Source organism: Dromaius novaehollandiae, chromosome 9 (genome assembly GCF_036370855.1).
Source record: "Dromaius novaehollandiae isolate bDroNov1 chromosome 9, bDroNov1.hap1, whole genome shotgun sequence".
Lineage (NCBI taxonomy): Eukaryota > Metazoa > Chordata > Aves > Casuariiformes > Dromaiidae > Dromaius > Dromaius novaehollandiae.
This window is the reverse complement of record NC_088106.1, coordinates 1522495-1542122: the sequence shown is the minus strand read 5'-3', so window position 1 is coordinate 1542122 and position 19628 is coordinate 1522495. Positions and strand designations below refer to the sequence as shown.

At 49.2% G+C, this 19628-nt stretch overlaps 1 protein-coding gene across 14 annotated transcripts in view; it reads right to left on the bottom strand.

Moving 5' to 3' along the window:
- The window catches only part of MBNL1 (muscleblind like splicing regulator 1), a 90089-nt gene that overhangs the window by 53355 nt on the left and 17106 nt on the right, over positions 1–19628 (bottom strand). For 10 of the 14 annotated variants that reach the window (XM_064516493.1, XM_064516499.1, XM_064516501.1 and 7 more), the window contains exon 2: positions 13355–14299. The exons of 3 other annotated variants lie outside the window; for them this stretch is intronic. In XM_064516493.1, the coding sequence (XP_064372563.1) occupies positions 13355–13528 (174 nt within the window). In that variant the 5' untranslated portion in view covers positions 13529–14299. Of the gene's footprint in view, positions 1–1804; positions 1919–13354; positions 14300–19628 lie in introns of those variants that run through there. One more of the 14 variants, XM_064516496.1, reaches the window with a different exon arrangement.

Below are 19628 nucleotides of genomic sequence, written 5' to 3'. Positions count from 1 at the left end.
TCATTCCTGCCTTCTGGTGGGGAGTGCTGGTTGCCTGTTTGCATATCAATACTCTGATGCCAAAAAGAAGTGCACAGTAATTTCTCCAAGCTGCGTGCACCTCGGGGAGCTCTGCGTGATGCACGGTACCTGGGAGAGAGCAGCACGCTGTGACCATGCGACATCATGCAACATCTCATGCAACACATTATGCAACAACTCACAACACTGTAAGAAAATCGCTTTAAGATGCTGATTTGGAGGCAGTACAGTGACCACTATTTCATTAATTTCCAGCTGATATACATCTCGCTATGTACATTACGCAAACGGAGAACACGGATATTGCAAGAAACTATTACTGCCATGTGCACACGCGCTCACCCCCAAGTGCCCTAAGCCTGCGTACTAAAAACCAGCTCATGAACGACAACATCCCTCAGTGTTTGCATGCAGAACGCTTTCATCCAAGTCCAGACCGTCCACGGCATCCCAGAGCAGTTTTGATAGCAGATCTATTCCAGCTCCATGGCCCTTTCAGGCAAATTGGAGCCGCCGCTTGCCTGGATCTAAAGCAAATCCCCGGCTGGCGTGCGAGGCACGAGAGGGTCGTGTCTTGTACACTGGGCCAGGAGAAACGCAACCCGCGGCCTCCTACCTGCTCCTGCTCCGCTGCCGGCATTTCTTCAAATCTAACCGTCTAATCACTTAGGTATTTCCAGATCTAAAAATACGAGATACAGCTAAGCAGCAGATACATAACAAACACCATGCAAAAATGTTCTGCGCTGTTACAGCCCTAAGCAAACCTTCAGTTAATTCCCTGAATCATTAGGAGGCAATCTCCACTGCCCTTCAGCGTTTCAGGTTCTTACTTGAGACAAATGTAGAGGTTTGCAAGAAGGCCAAATTAAGCTCACTTTTCCCCACCTCAGTATCCAGAAACCTACCAGTACATATTAGTCTGGAAGCACACCAGCAACTTCGCATGCTTGCCACCAGGTACAAAACCTGTCTTGCAAAGAGCAAGCAGAAATCGCGGAGAAATGCATCTTCCGGAGGAAGCCAAGAGGACGTGTGCGTGCCCCCCCGCCAAGGAGCCGCCTGCAAAGGGCCCCCGAGCGGGCCTGGGGCTCTGCCCTCCCTCCTCCTCCCCTTCCATCCGCTGACGTTTTCCAACCAAAGTCATTTTTCCTTCGGTATCTTTCAGACTACGTGACAGCATCCAATTTCCCTCCACGTTCATCCCTTTAATCTTTCCTTCGCTTTCAGTGCCTCCCTTTAATCTCTATCGCTTTTGCTTTGTCGGAGATCAGAAACAGGTCCCGGCACCTCCGGCACGGGGGGTCCCGGCGCCCCAGCCCGCTCCTGGCACGGCACGGCACGGCACGGCACGGCACGGAGCGGCCACGCTGCGTCCCACCACGGGCCGGCGCGGAGGAGGAGGAGGAGGAGGAGAAGGAGGGACCGGCCTCGGAGCCGGCAAGACCGCAGGTGCCGTGGGGCGTCCGAGCGGCGGCTTTGCATCTCCGAGAAAAGCAAGAGGCATTTCCCTGCCAACGAAAGTGCAAACGCCGAAACTGCTCCTTTCCGCCAGATGCGACCATTTACAGCTGGAGCTGGTTGCAGCTTTCAGTCTTTTCAGAGTGGTTTTTTCTCTAAGATGCAAAGTGAAAATGTATTTGCAGAGCTGATAGCCGGCGGGGCTGCAGCTCGCGCTGGTTTCGGGCTGATTCACCCAGGCCCCTCCGTGACTCCCCCTTCCCGTCTCTCCGCCTTCTCGTCCACAACCAACCCACTTTATATGCTATCCGCTTTTACCTACCGTTAAAGCATACTGAAAAAATGGGGGAAACGGCGTTAACAACGTCCTTTGGGTGCCAATGTTTTTGTTTAGATGGTCTTCTCGTAGCCAGCTAAACATCTCTGCTCTTCCAGTCTTGAAATAGATAAATAAATAAATAAATAACTTCTGGAACTTCCTGCAAAAAGATGCTTTTAACGTATTACCGGTAAAACCCCCCCCCCACTAAGACAATTTGTTTAATTTCTGACATACTTAACTGGATGATACAAAAATAAGTTCTGATCTTAAGCAATACTTTGAAAAGTAACGAGCTAGTGCAGTAAGTACGTTCAACACCCTGCACGCAGCAGCTAAAATGCTATTCATCCTTCAATGCAAAGTGGTACACGTGTTTAAAGAAACTGCTCATAACACATTTTATTCCTCTAAATATTCATGGCTCCCATCCTGCAAACATCCATGTACTTGAAAAACACTTACACCTAAATACCCCTGTGGGGTTTGCAGGACGTGGGGATGCGAGTGTGGAGGTGATTTGGGGAAAGTCCTGCCTCATCTGCACAATAAACCCCACGACTTGACTCGGCCTTACAGCAACAAACCCACGTAATGACGGAAAATAAACAGCTCTGCCATCCAGCACTTCTGACCAGGTCCTAAAAGTGGATAAGTAACATGACAAATTTTAATTATGATTAACCATCTTATGATACGTCTGTTTCAGATCACTTTTGTTACGGGCTATTTGAGCTTGTACTCAATAAAGCTTCTGGGTTTTCCCTCTTTTCTTCTAAGTATAAAATCAAGCCATCCATAGTTCAAGTAAGAGATGTGATATAAAAGAAAAAAGGGACATAAAAGGAGCTAGAAAATCGGGTATTCTGAGCCTCAGGTGGTGCAACAGGCAGCTCTCCTTAGGATTAGCTGTTTAGGCTGATGTAAAGCAGTCATGCCAATTTATATCTGCTGTGGATAAAATTTTTTAAACAGCACTTCAATTAAGTTTTGAAACCAAATGAGAAATAATTCCAAGCCTGTTTTTTTCTGCGTTTTTTCAAATCGCCATTTGTATGAGTTATCCGCATGGGTCTAAACTTTAAAAGCGAAGTGGCAAACCTTACACACAACTCAGGCTTTGGAACAACCTTAATTACCCACAGCTACGTTAATTGATGCCTCTTGCGGTGCCGCCCCAGGACCAGCTGGGAGAGGTGGGTCAGGGACTGCAGGGTAACCCGAGCCACCGTGAGACGCCTGAAAAAGCAGAGTATATAAACCAGACTTTGACCACAGGCACAACCCAAGCGTGCTGCAGCCGATCCCCAGATCCCCAGGCGTCAGGAAAGCCATGTTCCAAGCACAGCTTTAAACACAAAAATCCAGGATCTAATAACCGAGCACGTTGCCAGAAAGCTGGTACTTCTGTACTCTTGCACTGCCGTTCCCACCTCTGCCAATTAATTTATTTTAAGGATATAAGTACTGCAAAAGAAAAAGCCAGCTGCATCACACCGCGCATATGCTTCAGCTTTGCTCTGCGTGTTCTCACCGTGCCTTCCTCCCTCGTACGCTTATCGAGACCCTTCTGAAAAATTGTGCAGTTGTATACGTGACCAGTCTGATTTCCCATTTGCCTCTCACTCAACCCGGGAGGAAAACTGCTGAGTTAAAAATAAATAAATAAATAGAAAGGCCATGCGTGTTTCTCCGGGTTTCCCTGCAGTTTCGCTCATCACGCGTCCGATCGGGACGCTTCGGTTGCTGGCAGAGGCCAGGGCAGTGCCTGCATCCTGCCAAGCTGCCACGCGAGCCCGAGGTCCCACGCACACCGCAGTCCTCTAACAACACCCGCTGCTACATTTCGAAGAAGATCCTTCCTTGGTGCATCAATTTTCTTATATTTAACACATATTCCAGTTGATTTGTAGCCATTAGACTTATTTAATACTTGCATGCAGAAAAGTAAGTTGCCAATGACATTATTACATTCTTATATGCCTTGAAGTTTATTCTTCCCAAAGAGTTCAACAACCTTCCTTGCAAACTTCTTTCCCCTCGGCAGAAATATTGCTCTATATATTCCACATTTGCAAAGTGGGGAGAGCAGAAACAACACCCATGTTCACTGCTCTATTTACACATTAATGAAACTAATATTAGCAAGGTTTATTTGAACCCAAAATACATCTTGCAAATGCCTTCCTGAAAAAAAAAAAGTTTAAATACTTCTACTACCTTTTTTCTGCAGTATTTTAAACTATCACCCAATCCTGTATGAACATAATTTTCGACAATAAGTGCAGATAATCTTACGCTCAGTGCAATGAAAAGCTGAAAGTTTTCCTTACAATCTGGAGAGCATTTATCTATGTTTATAACCAGTATTTTTAAAAGTCAGTTTCAGCTAAAGCTGCCAGGAACAACTGATCTAAAGGTCTCTTTTTTGCACCCCCCCACCCCATCCAGTCCAGTCACATAAAAAGATTAAAATAGTCTTTTAGTGCTGGCTACAGTGTGCTCCGCTCCCTGCAACACCCGGGCACTCGCAGTGTTCAGCGAACGAGAACAAAAACCAAAGGAATAAATGCAAAGAAATGGTTCTCCTGTTTCCTTCGGGAACGTCTAGTTTATATGTGAAATATTTAATCATTCGGTCTGTCCAAACCAAGGCTTCTTCCTAACCGGCTTAATGACTTATAATGACTGCACAACTTTGAGCCTCAACTCATTTCAGTGCAAGAAGGTTTTAACAGAGCATTGGACAAGCAAAGATATGTTGATGCAAACGATCTTTCGAATGCGCACTAACACAAGAAAGGTGGATTACGGACGCAGTTCATCCATCAAAAGGTGGCTGTCAATACCCATTACATCGGTACTTAGGTAGAAAACTGAGAGTGATTAAAAAAGCCCAGAAGCCTTCCAAACTTTAATCTGCCTTGTTGCTATTTGTGTAATCTCTGCACTACTTGACACTTTCAAAATTAAGGATATTTTTAAAAGGAACTACCTCTGGGGAAAAAGACAGGGAAAGGAAAAACAACACTGGGAAAGCTGGGAATCGAAGAGACACTAACACGGCTAAAACACCCCAGAGCTGCCGCTTCCCTTAGGGTCCTGCAGCCGGGACGCTGCCCCTTGACGACAACTCAACCGGCAACGGGAAGACCGAAGAGATCGTCCCAACCATCGCTTTGCAGGAATAATCACAATTATTTATGCACGTGTTTATATTTAAGCCTGCAAATCAGGACTTTGATGAAGTCACTCTGACAAAAAGTAAATGGCTTCATTTCCTCAAAAAAATGCTCCTTTCTTCAAATAGAAACCTCTTCCTTTTTTCACTTGCTCTCTGTATTATTTCACCGCGTTGGAAGGATCCAAAGGCAGCTGAAGCCAAAACGAGCCCTTCCAGGAACATCAGGGGAGATGAAGGGCTCCAGAGATGCAGAAGGTCTGACCAAAGCCATCACCCCACCTGCCCCCGCTCCCCCCGAAGCACCACCGCTCCTCAGCGCTCTTTGAGCAAATTCTGGCATTACTGGTATTTTCCCCAGCATTACCTGTATTTTCCCTTCGGAGCGGGAGGAGCACTCCCGGCGAGCCAGCACGCTCCTCCTGCAAAGCGAGGGGCCTTCGGTATTTCCAGCGTCAAGAGCAGGGAGTCAAAACACACGAGGAGTGAGAAAGGCTGCTTAGCTTAACGCTTTCGCCAACTGCAAAGTTGACCCCATGCTACAGAAAACCGAAAGCGGTGACAGCGGATCCCTTTTACCCGCCACCACACCTGGCACATCCCGGAATGCCTCTGACTGCTTTTTAGGGAAGGACACGAGGTCTGGGGACGACACCAACAGCGCACGGCTCCGCTTCCCCGCGGCCAGGTCCCCGCTCAGCACGCTGACGCGCGCGGGGGCGATTCCCCCGCTGCCGGGCACCCGCCGGAGAAATCCCCGCTGCTAGGGGCTCGGGGAGCTCGGCGGGGCCGCCGCGTCCCGCCGCCCACCATCACCGCCGTGAAGCAGCCCATTCCCGCTGCACCGCGTAAGTGAGGTGTCCGGATCCACCAGTCCTCTGCGAAAATCTGTCTTTATCGGGATGCTAACGCTTTCCTCCGCGTGACCAAAAATCTTGGCTTTGCTTTCAACTACATCAACTATTTGGCATCATCCAGAAAAGCAGACGTTCCCTACTGAAGAGGGCATGCCACAGGCGTTTCAGTAAACCCAAGCATGGGCCCCCAAAGCTTCCCGATTTCCATAAGCCTGCGTTTCAGTACGTCACAATTCAATCTTTACTCAAATGTTGTTTCATTAGAAGAAACCTTTCCAGACGGCTTCTGAACATCTCCAAGGATGGAGACTCCACAACCTCTCTGGGCAACCTGTGCCAGTGCTCAGTCACCCTCACAGGAAAGAAGTTTTTCCTCATGTTCAGATGGACCTTCCTGTGTTTCAGTTTGTGCCCGCTGCCTCTCGTCCTATTGCTGGGCACCACTGAAAAGAGCCCACCCCCACCCTCTTTACACCCTCCCTTCGGATACTTGTATGCATTGATCAGATCCCTCCTGAGCCTTCTCTTCTCCAGGCTGAACAGGCCCAGCTCTCTCAGCCTTTCCTCTCATGAGAGATGCTCCAGTCCCTTCCTCATCTTAGCAGCCCTCTGCTGGACTCGCTCCAGTAGCGCTACGTCTCTCTTGTACTGGGAGCCCAGCACTGGACACAGCACTCCAGATGTGGCCTCGCCAGGGCTGAGCAGAGGGGAAGGACCACGATCACATCCCTCGACCCGCCGGCAGTGCTCTCCCCGATGCGGCCCCCGAGGCCGCCGTGCCTCGTAGAAGCGCCACTTCCCATCCGATTTTATTTTCTCCTCCTTGTGTTCATCTTGAAAGTGACATAAAGCAGAGGAAACACGTAATTAGGATACACAGGAATACATTTTAATTGCTCTTCACCGAAGCCTTCTCCGCTCCAGGACAACTGTCCTTAAGCGCCGGGACGGCTGCAGCTGAGGGCCTGGGCCGGCTGGCGAACGGAAGCAACCGTGCAGAGAGCTGACGCTTAACGTGAGAACTGCTGTCACAGCAAAAGGACAGGCAGAACCCTCTTCTCCCTATTTACACAAATTAGAAGGGAAGCCCCAAGCTTCCTGCCACTGCTTCTGGCACTTGCAATTCAGAGGGAAAAAACAACGCAGCGCACAAAGGAATGCAAGAAAACAGAGAGAGGATTAAAAACGTGTGCATTACCAATTATCCCCCAAACAATACTGGCGTTTTCTTTTAGCAGGATGTTTGAAATCTGAGAAAATTGGTAGGAGGACGGCAGACTAATTGCCTTGGTTTTGACCAGCCTTCTAGAGGAGAAATCTAATTCTCCGACTTCAGCCACTGCTCTGAAATCCTGAAGCTGAGACTTCTAAAAAACGCAACACAACAGTATCTCCTAAGTGTTATCCAGTCGGGCTAATATCATTACATAGTCCTAACGAAGAAGCGTTAATGCTTCCACAGAGTCAAATAGCAGATGTGATCCTTTGGTCTTGAACGTAATTTGTTGCTTCCAGCAAATTTAGGAGTGAAGCTTGGCAACGAGGCATCTGTATTTAGAAGAAGAGAAAAACAGAGACTTGGGGTCATCCCAAAAAGAGAGAGGCCTTGGAGACTGCTTCTAATCTCTCATTCGAAGATTTAGCACAAATGACTGGATATTTTTGCTAAAAGGTTTTCTTATTTTTAGGTACCTTCAAGTTTTTCCTGCAAATAAAGTTAATTCAGAGTTTTGCTCCTGATCCTGTACCCATTCTGGTTTCTATTACATACAGGCTCTAAAACATTGACAGTGCAAATGTTTCCAGGCAATATTTTAATTTTTTTTAATTTCTTCCTGTAGATGTAGAGCTCGAGCTGCAATATGAATCTGAACACCTCGGTGAGCCATAGCTCTCTTGTTTAGGATATCGGGTAAGATTTCAAAATGCCATTAATATTCCCGCAGAAGAACACGTACGGTTTGTTTGTTTTTTTAATGGACTATTTGCCACTCAGGCAAACAATTGCACCATTTTCCCGACGTATTTGCCACTTCCCTTTTCTGGAGCTTAGCCTGTTGGCAGACACGCGGGCTGAGAAAGGGAAAAAGCTACGCAGCTACACCCAACACAGCGAATCAGATCTAACTGAGCAAGCTGGAAGTTGTTTATTCTTCCATTTTTCCCTCGGGGTTGCTGTTTCCCGGCTTTCCTCGGCGTTTCCCGCGCCGTGCTCCGCAGGCCGGCCCCGCGCGGCACCTCGTCTCCGCGGACGGAGCGGGGCTCCGGTCCCGCGCACCGCGACCGGCAAAACCACCGGACAGGCACGTGCCAAAGCGTTTTACAGCTGTGTGTTTGGATTTCTCCTTCTCTCCTAATCCAGCGAGAGACAGAGCCAACGATCCGTCATTCTCACATTATTAGGTTAAATAAATTTCCTGCGATTTTCTTTTCTTTGTAGCAAAACAAATAAACAGGTGCCTTACTCTACATCCTCACGTAACTATAACGCGGCGAAGAACAACAGTCAAAAAATTATTCTCAATTTTTGAGGCAGAGACCAAGGGGCACAGACCAAATCTCTGAGGCGATGGAAAACTGAGATTCTCCCCATGTCAGTCTAGAATAATAATGCATTTATATACTTCTAAGGCTTCTCAGTAACAAGTGCAATGTCGCCATTACAGAGTTCAGGAGTCTCAATTAAAAAAGAGGTACTTCTGCAGCAGAGAATAAAACATTAACATGCCACGTATCTGCGGATCTCAGACACAAGGCACCAGAGCTTCAAACTCTGTCACGGTCCTGTGAACGTCCAAGACTTTTCACCTGCCGAAGGCAAGGTTAGGAAAAACGTTTTGCACCTCATCAGGACCCACAACGGGAACAGGAGGCAGCAGTCTCAGCAGCGGGCGCGAGCTGCAGAGAGCACAAATTCACGTGGAAGTGACGGTGCCGCAGCAAACGTCACCCTCAGAGGGACAAACTGCGATTCAGACCAAATCCACCAAAATCATTTGAAGTCTGGATTAAAAAGAACTGGTGGTTTTGGGGTGATAACAATTTGCACCCAGCAGAAAGTCCAGTCCCACCGACCACAGTGGCAACGCTCCTGCGACGGCGGCGCTGAGGGTCACCGGGCAGCAGCTGCACAAAAGCCACACTGATGACTCCTTTCCCCGCTTGTCCTCTCAGTGCTATGATTTCGGAGACGTGCAGCTAGCAGAGCCGGGGCAGCGGCCGCAGGATGTGGCGCAGGCGCTGCTCGCGGGGGGTGTCCTCGGCGCATCCGCATCCTCCCACGAGACCCGCATGTTGCATCCATCTCCCCGTTGCGCAGACATCGCCATCTCCCTTTTCAGGCAACACCAGTGACTCATCGATCGGAACATCTTACGAAGTTAACATAATTTAAAAGATGAATCCTACTTAGGCATATTTTTCCAAGCAAAAAAATGAAGAAAAATGTTTTAAAAATATGTTTAAAATCTAATTTCTGTTGCAAACCAGTTGCCTGATGTAGGAACTCAGGGGCTCATCTTTGCTCTAGACAGCTTAATAGGCTTTTAGGCATCCACATTTAGGAAAAGAATCTGATGGTATTCAAACAATGAAGAGCCAGAATGAAACCACTCAAGTACAGAATTTGAATATACTACCCAATCACCTCTATTTTAAAATTATTCTTCTAATATCTAAGGGCAAGATTATCCCACATTTATTTATCTTGATTAATGTACTACCCTAAGGACAGTCGTGCAGACGTCATTAAGACTAATTACGAAGCAGGCTACTGATCACAGGAATGATAAAATCCGTCTCTGATTGACACGGCCCTGACCTCCTCCTTGCACTAACTCACCAATGTCACAGAAATATATTTGTCAGCCTCCTCCTCCTCCATCTCCTATTGCTATCTGTTACCAGTCCACAATTAAGAAAGGACCTGCAGTATGCACATACCATTTGTTAGGAAATATTTAATGCATGTTTCCAGAGATCAATACTGCAGCGCCACACGTCCACAAACGACCCTTACAAACGGTGAGGATGGTTATCTGCGAGTGATAACACAGAACTAACGAGACAGTCTCAGGACTGGATGCCTGCTCCTTTTTTTGCTCTAGACCTACGTATGCAGTTATTGCCTCTATTTCTTTAAATATGTGCATGTATATACACATAGACGTGTGTGTGTGTATGTAATACATGCAGTATTTTCAGGTAAGGGCCACGTTCCGCTCCCGGGCCCGGCTCTCCCTGCCGCAGGCAGACGGGATGCCTGGTACCGAGCCGCCTCTCGCCGCCTCCCCGCACGCTGCTCTGTGCAAGACGCCCGGGCCCGGGGCCAAAGTCTGAGGCGGCAGCGCTGAAGGGTGCTGCCATTTCACGGGGTCCCCGCAGAAGGTATTTGCTTTGCCTGTTTATGTTCTAAATATAGCAGAGCACATCGGGCCATTTCCATCTCATGAGCAAGGATTCATATTAGGAGCTACGGCGCTCTGCAGCACTAACAAACACCTCACTGATGTAAGTTAATACGCAGCACTCTGCTAACACACACCAATGCTGACTTTTGGGTGCTTCATGAGTGAAAGATTTATTAATAGCCTGTAAAAAATATACATCTATCTATCTATCTATCTCATAGGGACTAAATATCTGTCTCATGTCCAGTAGGCAAAGCAAGAAGAGCCAGTTAGTTTAATACTAACATCATACACATTTAAAAGCAATCAAGTTTTTAAATATCAGTATTAATTTTAGGTGTACTGCTATCTTAGTAAAGAGCAAGGGTATTACATATACACTGAACTTTTGAAATATTAACAATTATTTTTGAATGTTGTATTCAAAAATCTTTCAATTTTTGTAAACTATTAACTGACCTTAGAGAGTCCAGGCAACCTGGCATAACACTTCCCTATTTTTTTTTTTTTTTTTTGCATAATATATGTGATACTGGAGAAAACAGAGCAAAGTAACTACTGCATATTTAGCACAGCACAAACACAAAAATTTGCAGAAATCTGAAACACAAAGCTGAACAAGTGCTTTTCCACTGTTTGGATGGGACAGGGTGCTCAATGAAGAGATATGCGCCATTTTCTGTTTATCAGAGGAATTTTTTTACATTATCCAAACAACCTAAGTAAGAACCCCCCACCAAAAAACACAACAGTCTGCTCACAGCCACACTCGCAAGGCCTGTGTCCCGCTGCCCTGCTCCTGCTACCCCGTAGGCAGGCTTGGAAAGACCTCACGTGGGTCTCGCGGGCCGCGGTGACGCCCCGGGCGCTCTCCAGCCTGCGGAGGACGGGAATCCCTCCTCATCCCGGCGGGATCCTCCAGCACGGAGCCACGGGCAAAGCCGCTGAGCCAAGAGTAAACCTTTCCTCATCAACGCAAGTAAATGCACCTGCTAAGCAGCGTATTTTTAAAAAAGCCTTGGCTTACGACTCACTTAACCGCACCAACCCTACGCGGGCAAGGGAAGAGTCTCTGCCACGGGATATTTAAGCAATGCAATAGTGCCATAATATTACCTAGGGATATCATCCAGAGATCTTGCAGCTCTTTACCAAGGCGGTAATTATCTCCTCCATTTAAAGGAAGGAAAGGGAAGAACCTTGCTCAAGGCGACATGAGCAGCGCTGCGCGAGCCCTGGCCCAAACCGCTGCTCCGCCCTGCCGCCTTCCCCGCGCCACGCTGAATCTTTAAAGCACTTCAAATGATCACGAAAGTCAGAAACCTCTGCTGACGGCACTGATCTATCGTGCTCTCAGATGGTGCATCCCATGGTGAGCAAGGTTCGCATTCAGTTAAGTTTGGTACCTTGTTTCAACCTTTTCTGGTTGCACCATCTTCCTAAAAAAGGAGAGATGTTTGGGTGAGGCAGGGTCGTGATGCTCCGTGCAATCAAACGAGGGAAAGCAATCAAGGAGGAAATCAGGCCACAAGGATACTACTGGAGACTGTTTTACCAGCAGACACCTCATCACTCCCGCCTCCTTTCACAAAAAGGATGTTTTTAAAGCTAAACCTCAGTTTCAGACGCCTCGGCCATGACGTTACAGCACGGTGGGCGCCGGAGGCCTCCCCGTCCCCAGCACCCCTGCGACGGGGCACTGCGATGGGATGGCCCGGGCCGTGCCGGTGCTCCTGGGATGTGCTGGCTGACTCCTCCGCAAACAGCCGTGCCTCCAAGCCAACGCTTTTTGCAAAATCCAGATGGGTTTCGGACTTCTTGTTCAGCTCAGAACACCTCCTTTAATGTCTACAAACATTGTTTTCACACTTGAAGATGGAAAAAAAAATTGTTTTTGCTTTTTCCCTATGCATCGTAATCACAGTCATTTTAAAATAAAACACTGAAACAACACCGAAACAAAACATTTCAATTGTCCCAAGTGAAAACAGTTTGGGGCGGGGAGGCTGGGCATTTCAGACGTGAAAACATGTTAAAGGTTCGCCTTCCACCCTGGTCTCCGACAAGACAATACACCCTGTCAAACCCAGCAGCGTTGCAGGGTTTACACAAAAGCACCCCAAAGCCACTTCCTGCGCCGCTCGAGCCGCGCTCCCGGGCCGCTGCCGTGCAGCCTGCAGCCGTGCAGGCTCGGCGGGCTCCCGCGCCCGCGCAGGGCAGCGCAGCGCAAAACTGCTGCAGGGAAAGCAGACACACGTTTTTGCATCTCGACTTTTGATCTTTCTGGCTCTTTACCAAATTAGGGCATTGTTTGTGGGGTGGATATTGCACTTTTTGAGATGATTTAATTCATGAGCGAAGGGAAGGAGCTGGCAATCCGCATGTTCAACAGCCGATCTCTGGGACTGCAGATAAATGAGAACAACAGCCTCGCGTCTACCCTAGACTTGGGTAAACACTTCCCAAAGGCAGAGCCCGCCGTCGCCTCTGCTGCGCAGCTCTGCCCGCGCGCCCGGAGCACCTCGCTTTCCGCCGAGCACCCTCCCTCCGGCACAGGCGTAGCTGCAGGGGAGGGGAGGGCAACCGCCCGCGCCCCAAACACCCGCCAACACTCTGCACAAACACCCAGGCAATTAACGGAGGAAAACACTCCTCTGAGATCCTCTGTCTACTGCCCAGAGGCATCCGCAAGCCACTCGTAGTCACCAGATGGAAACAGATCATCGCAGAGCATGTGTTTCGGGCTGTTAAAAACAAAAGAATCTTGACGGTGACTTGGCTATTTCTAAGCGAAATGCCCTTTCTTCTGGCTACACACACGGGATGATTTGGAGGCAAAGAACCAGTAACTGCAGCCGTAGCAGACGATGCAAAGTCTGCTAGGCTTATTTTCCTCTTATTCCCTCTATCCTTCCCCTTCCCCTGAGGAAAATAACAAAACAAAACAACAGTCATCAATAAAGATAATAATAATAATAATAATAACAAAAGCTCTCCCTGCTAGCACAGGTAGCAATTTCTCTCTTCCGGACTCCACGGTTTCTCTAGCTATAATTCCTTCTTTCATTAACTGTATATCCTAGAAAATAATATAATATTTACTCACTTTCAATGAATCAAAGCAGGCGATTACGCGTCCGTTTTCGACTTGGCAGCTTTTCGATGGATGTGCAAATTTACATTCCGTGTCCGGCCGGGAGCAAGTCCCTCTCTGGAACTCCCTGCACACCTCCAGGGTGAGCCATTTTGTGTCCCGGATCGGCGTGACACTAACAGCCATGTTTGGCTTCACAGGTAGTTAAAATTTTCAGTAAAACGAACAGACAAAGAGCTGAACTGAGAAGCTGGAAACGGTGAAAACGTCACCTCCAGAACGCTTTTTTTCCCCCGCTCCCTGCTTTAAAAGTACATGTAAAACGGTGTGGTCACAATATCAAGGAAAAGATTTGCCACTAGGAGTTCACAGCATGAAACTGTTAATCGACAGCGGTTCTGTGTTTCGAGAAACGCTAGGATTACAGGTAAGATGAACGTTAAAAAGTGTGGCCTGGAACTAGCCTTGTGCTCTCAGCAACCCATTCCGAGTGCCAGCTGGAGCCCAAAACGCAAGCAGGAAAACGTGGCAGACCCTCGGACACAGAATTTCCAAGCTGCTCTCGGGAAAGTTGTCTGCAAGGTAATCTCCACGCAGCTGAATTTGCAATCGGGTTTTGTGGTGCAATCGGTATTGATTAGTTTGGCATAGACAGATGCAGCAGTTTAGAGCAACAATCGAGAGATTTTTTTTTTTTTTCCTCTCCTTGATTTTCTGGCAGAAGATATCTTACTTTCCCAGCCAACTTTTATTTTTATACTAAAGCAGCCTATGGCAGTGCCCGACAGAGCTTTTCTCTTGATTACAAGTAGAAATGGGGGTGTCTGGGCTAGGAGCGGCGGGCGGACGTGCTGTCGTCGCGGTCTAGCTGGCAGCAAGCAAGGCAAAAAGCAGAGGCTGCTCTAGAAGCGGTTCCAAGCAGCAGAGACGTCAGGAAAGGCACTTCTTAGTACCAACCTGTAGAAAAAACAGACACGTTAGAGTTTACCGAGCGGCGTTTCCCGGGCGTCCCCAGCGCTGCCGCCTTGCCACGTGACCCTCGCGCGGCGTACGCGCGGCCCGGCCATCGCCGCCTGGGTGGGACCGGGGGCCGCGTCCCCCCGCGAAGCGACGCGTGCCGGGGAGACAACCAATGGCAGGTAGCGTTGCAGCGCTATTCTGGGCAGCGGGCCAATGGCGCGGGCCGTCTCATGAAAGGTCGCGCCTGTCAGAGGCGCGCGGCGCCGCTCGGAGCACAGAGAGCGTCCATCAGGCGCGACTTATTCCCCCGCAAGAGGACGAGCGTGTGGGGTTTGAATTTACCCGACATGCAGCGAGTGGGTTGAACCATGTCCGCTCCCAGGGCGCTTCCCCCCGCCGATCCCCCGGGAAGGGCGAGCCGGCGCGCGGCGGAGGGCTCCAGCGGCCTCCCCCCACGCCGCCGCCGGCCCGGCCGCCCGCAGCCCCCGGGGCCCGCGCCGCCGGAGCGGCAGAGGGGTGCCGGCGAGTGGTACGTCCTCCTGACCTCTCCCCATCACTTCCTCCTGAACCCGCAAGTCCTGCCTCCGCGCGCGGCCCGGCAACGCCGCCCGCGCGCTCCCTCCCCACGGGCCTCGCCGGGCGCCCGGGCAGCGCGACCCCGGCACGGGCGCATGAAACGGGCAGCGGGCAGCGAGCCCCAGCAGCGCCAGCCCCCGTCACGCCGGGGCCCCGCTCCGCAGCGGCCGCGCTCCCGCGGGGACGCCCCGACGCCGCTCCCCGCAACCCCACGGCCCTGCCGTCGCCGTTCGCGCGGCCAGCGCTGCCGCAGCACGCCCGCTGCGTGGCACGGGGAGCGCGCTCGCCCGCACTCGGTTACAGAGCTGCGTTACGGCTCGTTCGTGACGTCCCGACGTTGAGCAGCGTGGCCCAGTCTCTGCAGTTTAAACACAGCCTCTCCTTAGCTATGTTTGTTTGCTTCTTAAGGACAGACCCGGCTGCGACGCGCTGTTTACCCCAGTGACCAGCTCAGGCCCCTGCTGAAACCTCTGACCACTGCAGACAACTGCCCAGTCGGATAAAAACAAAGTCATTAATGTAGTGATTTACCCGCGGGGCGCCAAAAACTAATATTAATCTGCATTCCTCTAAAACCTCACAAAATAACACAACTGCCCGTGTGCAACTGCCAGTTCCCAGAGGACAACATCGTTAGTCAGCAGTTTGTTTGCTTTCTCCCATTAATATATTGCAGGTGAACCAAAATCCGCATGACAAACAGCTTTTGTTTAAAAAGCACCAAAATAGTTGAGGTTTGGAAATTAGAGAGTAAATATTTTCCCCTCAAAGGCCAGGGTGCAGTGGATATTTCCTTCTGAAAAGCTTAGATGCCCAGCTCTGAGAAGTCTGGTGCACCGCGGTGACGAGCGGGAACGGTCCCCACACCCGGAGCCGGCCGCGTGGGAACATCCCGGAGCTGCTCCCGGGGAGCATCCCGCCCGGCGGCCGGGCCCCACGGCACGGCACGGCACGGCTCCAGCAGCACCCGCCGGCTGCTGCAGACACTGCTCCGCAGTTTGTGCACTGTTATTTCCTTTCCTTTCCCCCCAGATGCACATCTCAGGAGGTGATGCTTGTCAGTGTGGATGCAAACCAACACACACAGAAAAGCCAGGACAGGTCGCTTTCCCAGGATATTAAATGATGGGAAGTACAAACTACCACAGCAACCAAGCACACCTAATGCAGCTGATGAGGCTATAACCAACGCTGCGGCTTCCCCGCTGACCGTGCCACGCTGTGCACGCCCAGCTCCTCGCCCACTTCGGCTGCCCACCGTTGGATTTTGGGAATCCCAGAGTCGCCCGCGCCAGCAGGGACCCACCAACCATCAGGGCACTTGGTGAACGCTCCGGTCTTGGAAACTCAATCCGCGCCAAGTGCTCCGATAAACAAGCGTGGCCCTCGCGGTGTTACGTGATCCCGTCGTGCAGCATCAGCAGCGACGACTTGGAAATTGGAACCGCGGACGGACCCGGACCCCTGGGACCGTCTGTCCCTCACCGCCCCTCGGGCTGCCCGGAGCGGCCCGGCTGCTGGCTCTCCCCAAAGCACCGCGGCAGGCGGAGGACGCGGGGGCTGCAGCATCCCTGCCCCAGCCTAGTCCTGCACACGCCGGCCATCGCACCAGAGAGCTTTCTAAAGCCCAAACCGAACCACCCAGTCAAGGCCTGTCACAACTCATCACATCTTCCACAGATACGGGCAACAGACTTATTCCCTTCCTCCCCCCCACCACGAAACACCTTGTGGGTGCCGTTCCGCTAGGAACACTTATTCCTGCATCCCACAAGAAGCCAACTCCGAGGGCTCGCGGCAGGACCGTTCGGGAGAGGCGAGATCTCCCCGTCACAACAAATCTCTGAAACAGCTCTCAGTGCGCATTTTCTCCTGTTCTTCACTTTCGTATACAATCCATACCAAATACTGATTTTTCCAAATGCTGGGAGAGGAGTAAAAGCAGCAATTGATACATTTGGTGTGCTAAAGCCAAAGGGAATTAAAAGGCACATTTTCACAACAAGGTATTTAATCTTACTTCCATAACATGAGCAGTCATCCCTGGCGAGGCAGCAAGATATGCAAGCAGCAACAGCTTATACGAAATACCTTATATGAGGAGGGAAGAAAACTCTTTTTTGTGCTCATGAATAAGGAAAGGAGTAACATTTCTGCTGAAATTCAGGAGACCATATGTTTTCCTCCTAGCTCTGTACTAAGTTTTCTGTGCAGAGCTGGACTAACCCCGTACCGGCAGCGAGATCCCGATGCTGCCGAGGCCAGTGACGTCTCTGTAACTGCGCTAAATGGGGCTGAATTTCACCCGCTGTTCTTCATGCTGCCAGGTACAAGAAGCAAAGTATTGCTCCAAGGAGCTGTGATGCTCCAAGCAGGTAGTCTGCACGTCAAGAAGTGCTAGTACAGATGTGCATTTTGCCTGCACGATTACTTGAAGAAAAATCGTTCTGTCAGAATTTGTTATATACCTGAAAACACAGCCCAAAATGCCAGGTTTTGAAATAGTCTTCTAGCAAAAATAAAGACTGACTTAAGACCAGACATACACGCTGAATATCTCCACTGAACAAATGAAAGAAAACATGACACAAACTTATAATTTTTGACCTGCATAAACTATTTTCTCATCACTATGAAATTCTCTTGGGATATTCCAAGTCAAAGGAATCGCAAATGAACCTGAACTCCTAAAGGATGCCATGGACTGCCCCCCCCCAAAAAAAAAAAAAACAAAAAAAACCCCCAAACAAAACAGCAGATACATGTGATATCTCTTTTTGGGATGTCTCTGGTTAGCTAGGAAATACTGCAATAAATTCAGAGGGAGGAACCGTACATGAGAGGACAGGAAAGGGTCAGATTTTTTTTTATTTAATTACAATTTATTTTGGGAATGACAGTCTCCACAGCCCGCCTATTGAGCCACTCGGACTAAACTCTGTACTTAGTCCAGTTCATTTTTGAAGTTCACCTTTGAAATTTGAAAGTATTTGCTACTTGTCTTGGTACTGTTGCAACATTAGCTTTGCCAAATAGTAACCTTTTACTCACTGATTATTTGGAGTGCAAAAGGGTACAAAAATAGATACAAGTAACTAGAAGGAGGTAGAGGTATACAAACTGAAAAGTATTGAAAGCACATAAAAAATATTTCTGAGAAAAGAGAAAAGCAGATGTGGAGGAGAAATAACACTGAAAAATCACTCCTTAGGAGGGAAGCAGGTACGAGTTAGCTGCCTGCTGAACTGGGCCAGTGCAAATGATCAAGCAGCAGCTTCACAGGGCAGGGAAGAAGCCGCCCGAAGATGCCCGAGAAAGTGAAACTAACAGGGGAAGCAGGACCACGTGGCTCGCATTTGCACGCTTTCCTTAAATATGCTCAGTTTTTATCACTTCCTATTATTGCAACAAGGAAATGTTGTGCAACTAGCTTAATCACACACTTTTTTTAGTCTCCTCATTAGAGGCTTTGTACAAATACAGGGTATGCGAACAGGAGTGCCTTGCTGTGCTGAAGGCAATCCCTGGCGAGGCACCGCTCTGCCCTCCCCGCAAGCGGCCTTGCGGACGTGCCCGTCCTCCCTGCCGCGGTTCACACGCGCCCTTGGGAAAAAGGTGCACGAGCTGGACACGCGAAAATCACAGCCGTAAGGAAGAACACGGCAGCGAAGCACCCTCCTTTACTGCTCAGAGAAAGTGGAAGCTGGAAAAGCCAGTCTCGACGACACGAGGGCTGTCAGCGAGAGCAGATAATTGCACAACATGCATCCGCCCTCATGACGATGACTCTAACGAGACAGGCAAGAATAAAATCAATATTCTGTTTACATTAACATTGCAGTCTCAAAGCTGGAAATTGCCAAAAAGCTGTCTTTTAAACAAAGAAATATAGAAATCACTGACTGCATTACCGTATTTGCGAAACACCTCTGCCAAATGTAAAGCTTACCAGTAACATATCTCAACATCAAATCTGGAAAAGATACAGCAATTACTTCATGGCTCAGTCGAGGGATATAATTATAGTGCTGTCACAAAATTAAGTAGAAACAATGGGCTAATTAACATCTTGGCCACATAACAATGATGGATTGGTAAAAGAGAAGTTTTCTTCAGTAAACTCTGCTGCTGAAGAAGCAAAATTTGTCCTGTGCTCTCGATCTGCAGAGACTGCACTCACTCGAGCTATGTGACAGCACATGAAAGCAGAAAGACCCCATCTCGATTTTGCACATCTGGATATATCAGGAAAAAGCAGAGGGCAAAGGCAGCAAAGGACTGTCGCCAGCTCTGAAGTGTGAATGCCCGATATTGTACAATTTGTGATACACTTCATAGCCCCCCTACAACCCAGCAATTTGTGACTTTAACAGCGCTTAGCAAAACCACAATCACATCTTCACGTTCCGAAACTGCGACGCAATTCCCATAACAGATTTATATTAAAAAAAAAAAAAACTTCCAACACTGTTTCTATGACCCAGATATTTTGCATAATACACATTTTTTTGGGTAGTAGCAGTAGTAGTGCTAGTAGTAACATTTAAAAAGTTATTTCTGTAGGGCTTCAGCCCTGACGGAGCAGCTTGGGAGGCAATTCAACCTCCCACTGACGCCGGTGGGCTTCTGCGGCGGATCCCGAGGAGACAGGCTCCATCTCGAGCACATTTCGGTTTGCGAAAACAAACCAACAGAAATACCCAACTATGACACGGGAGCCAAATTTAATGCATCCAAGCGCAGTTTGGAT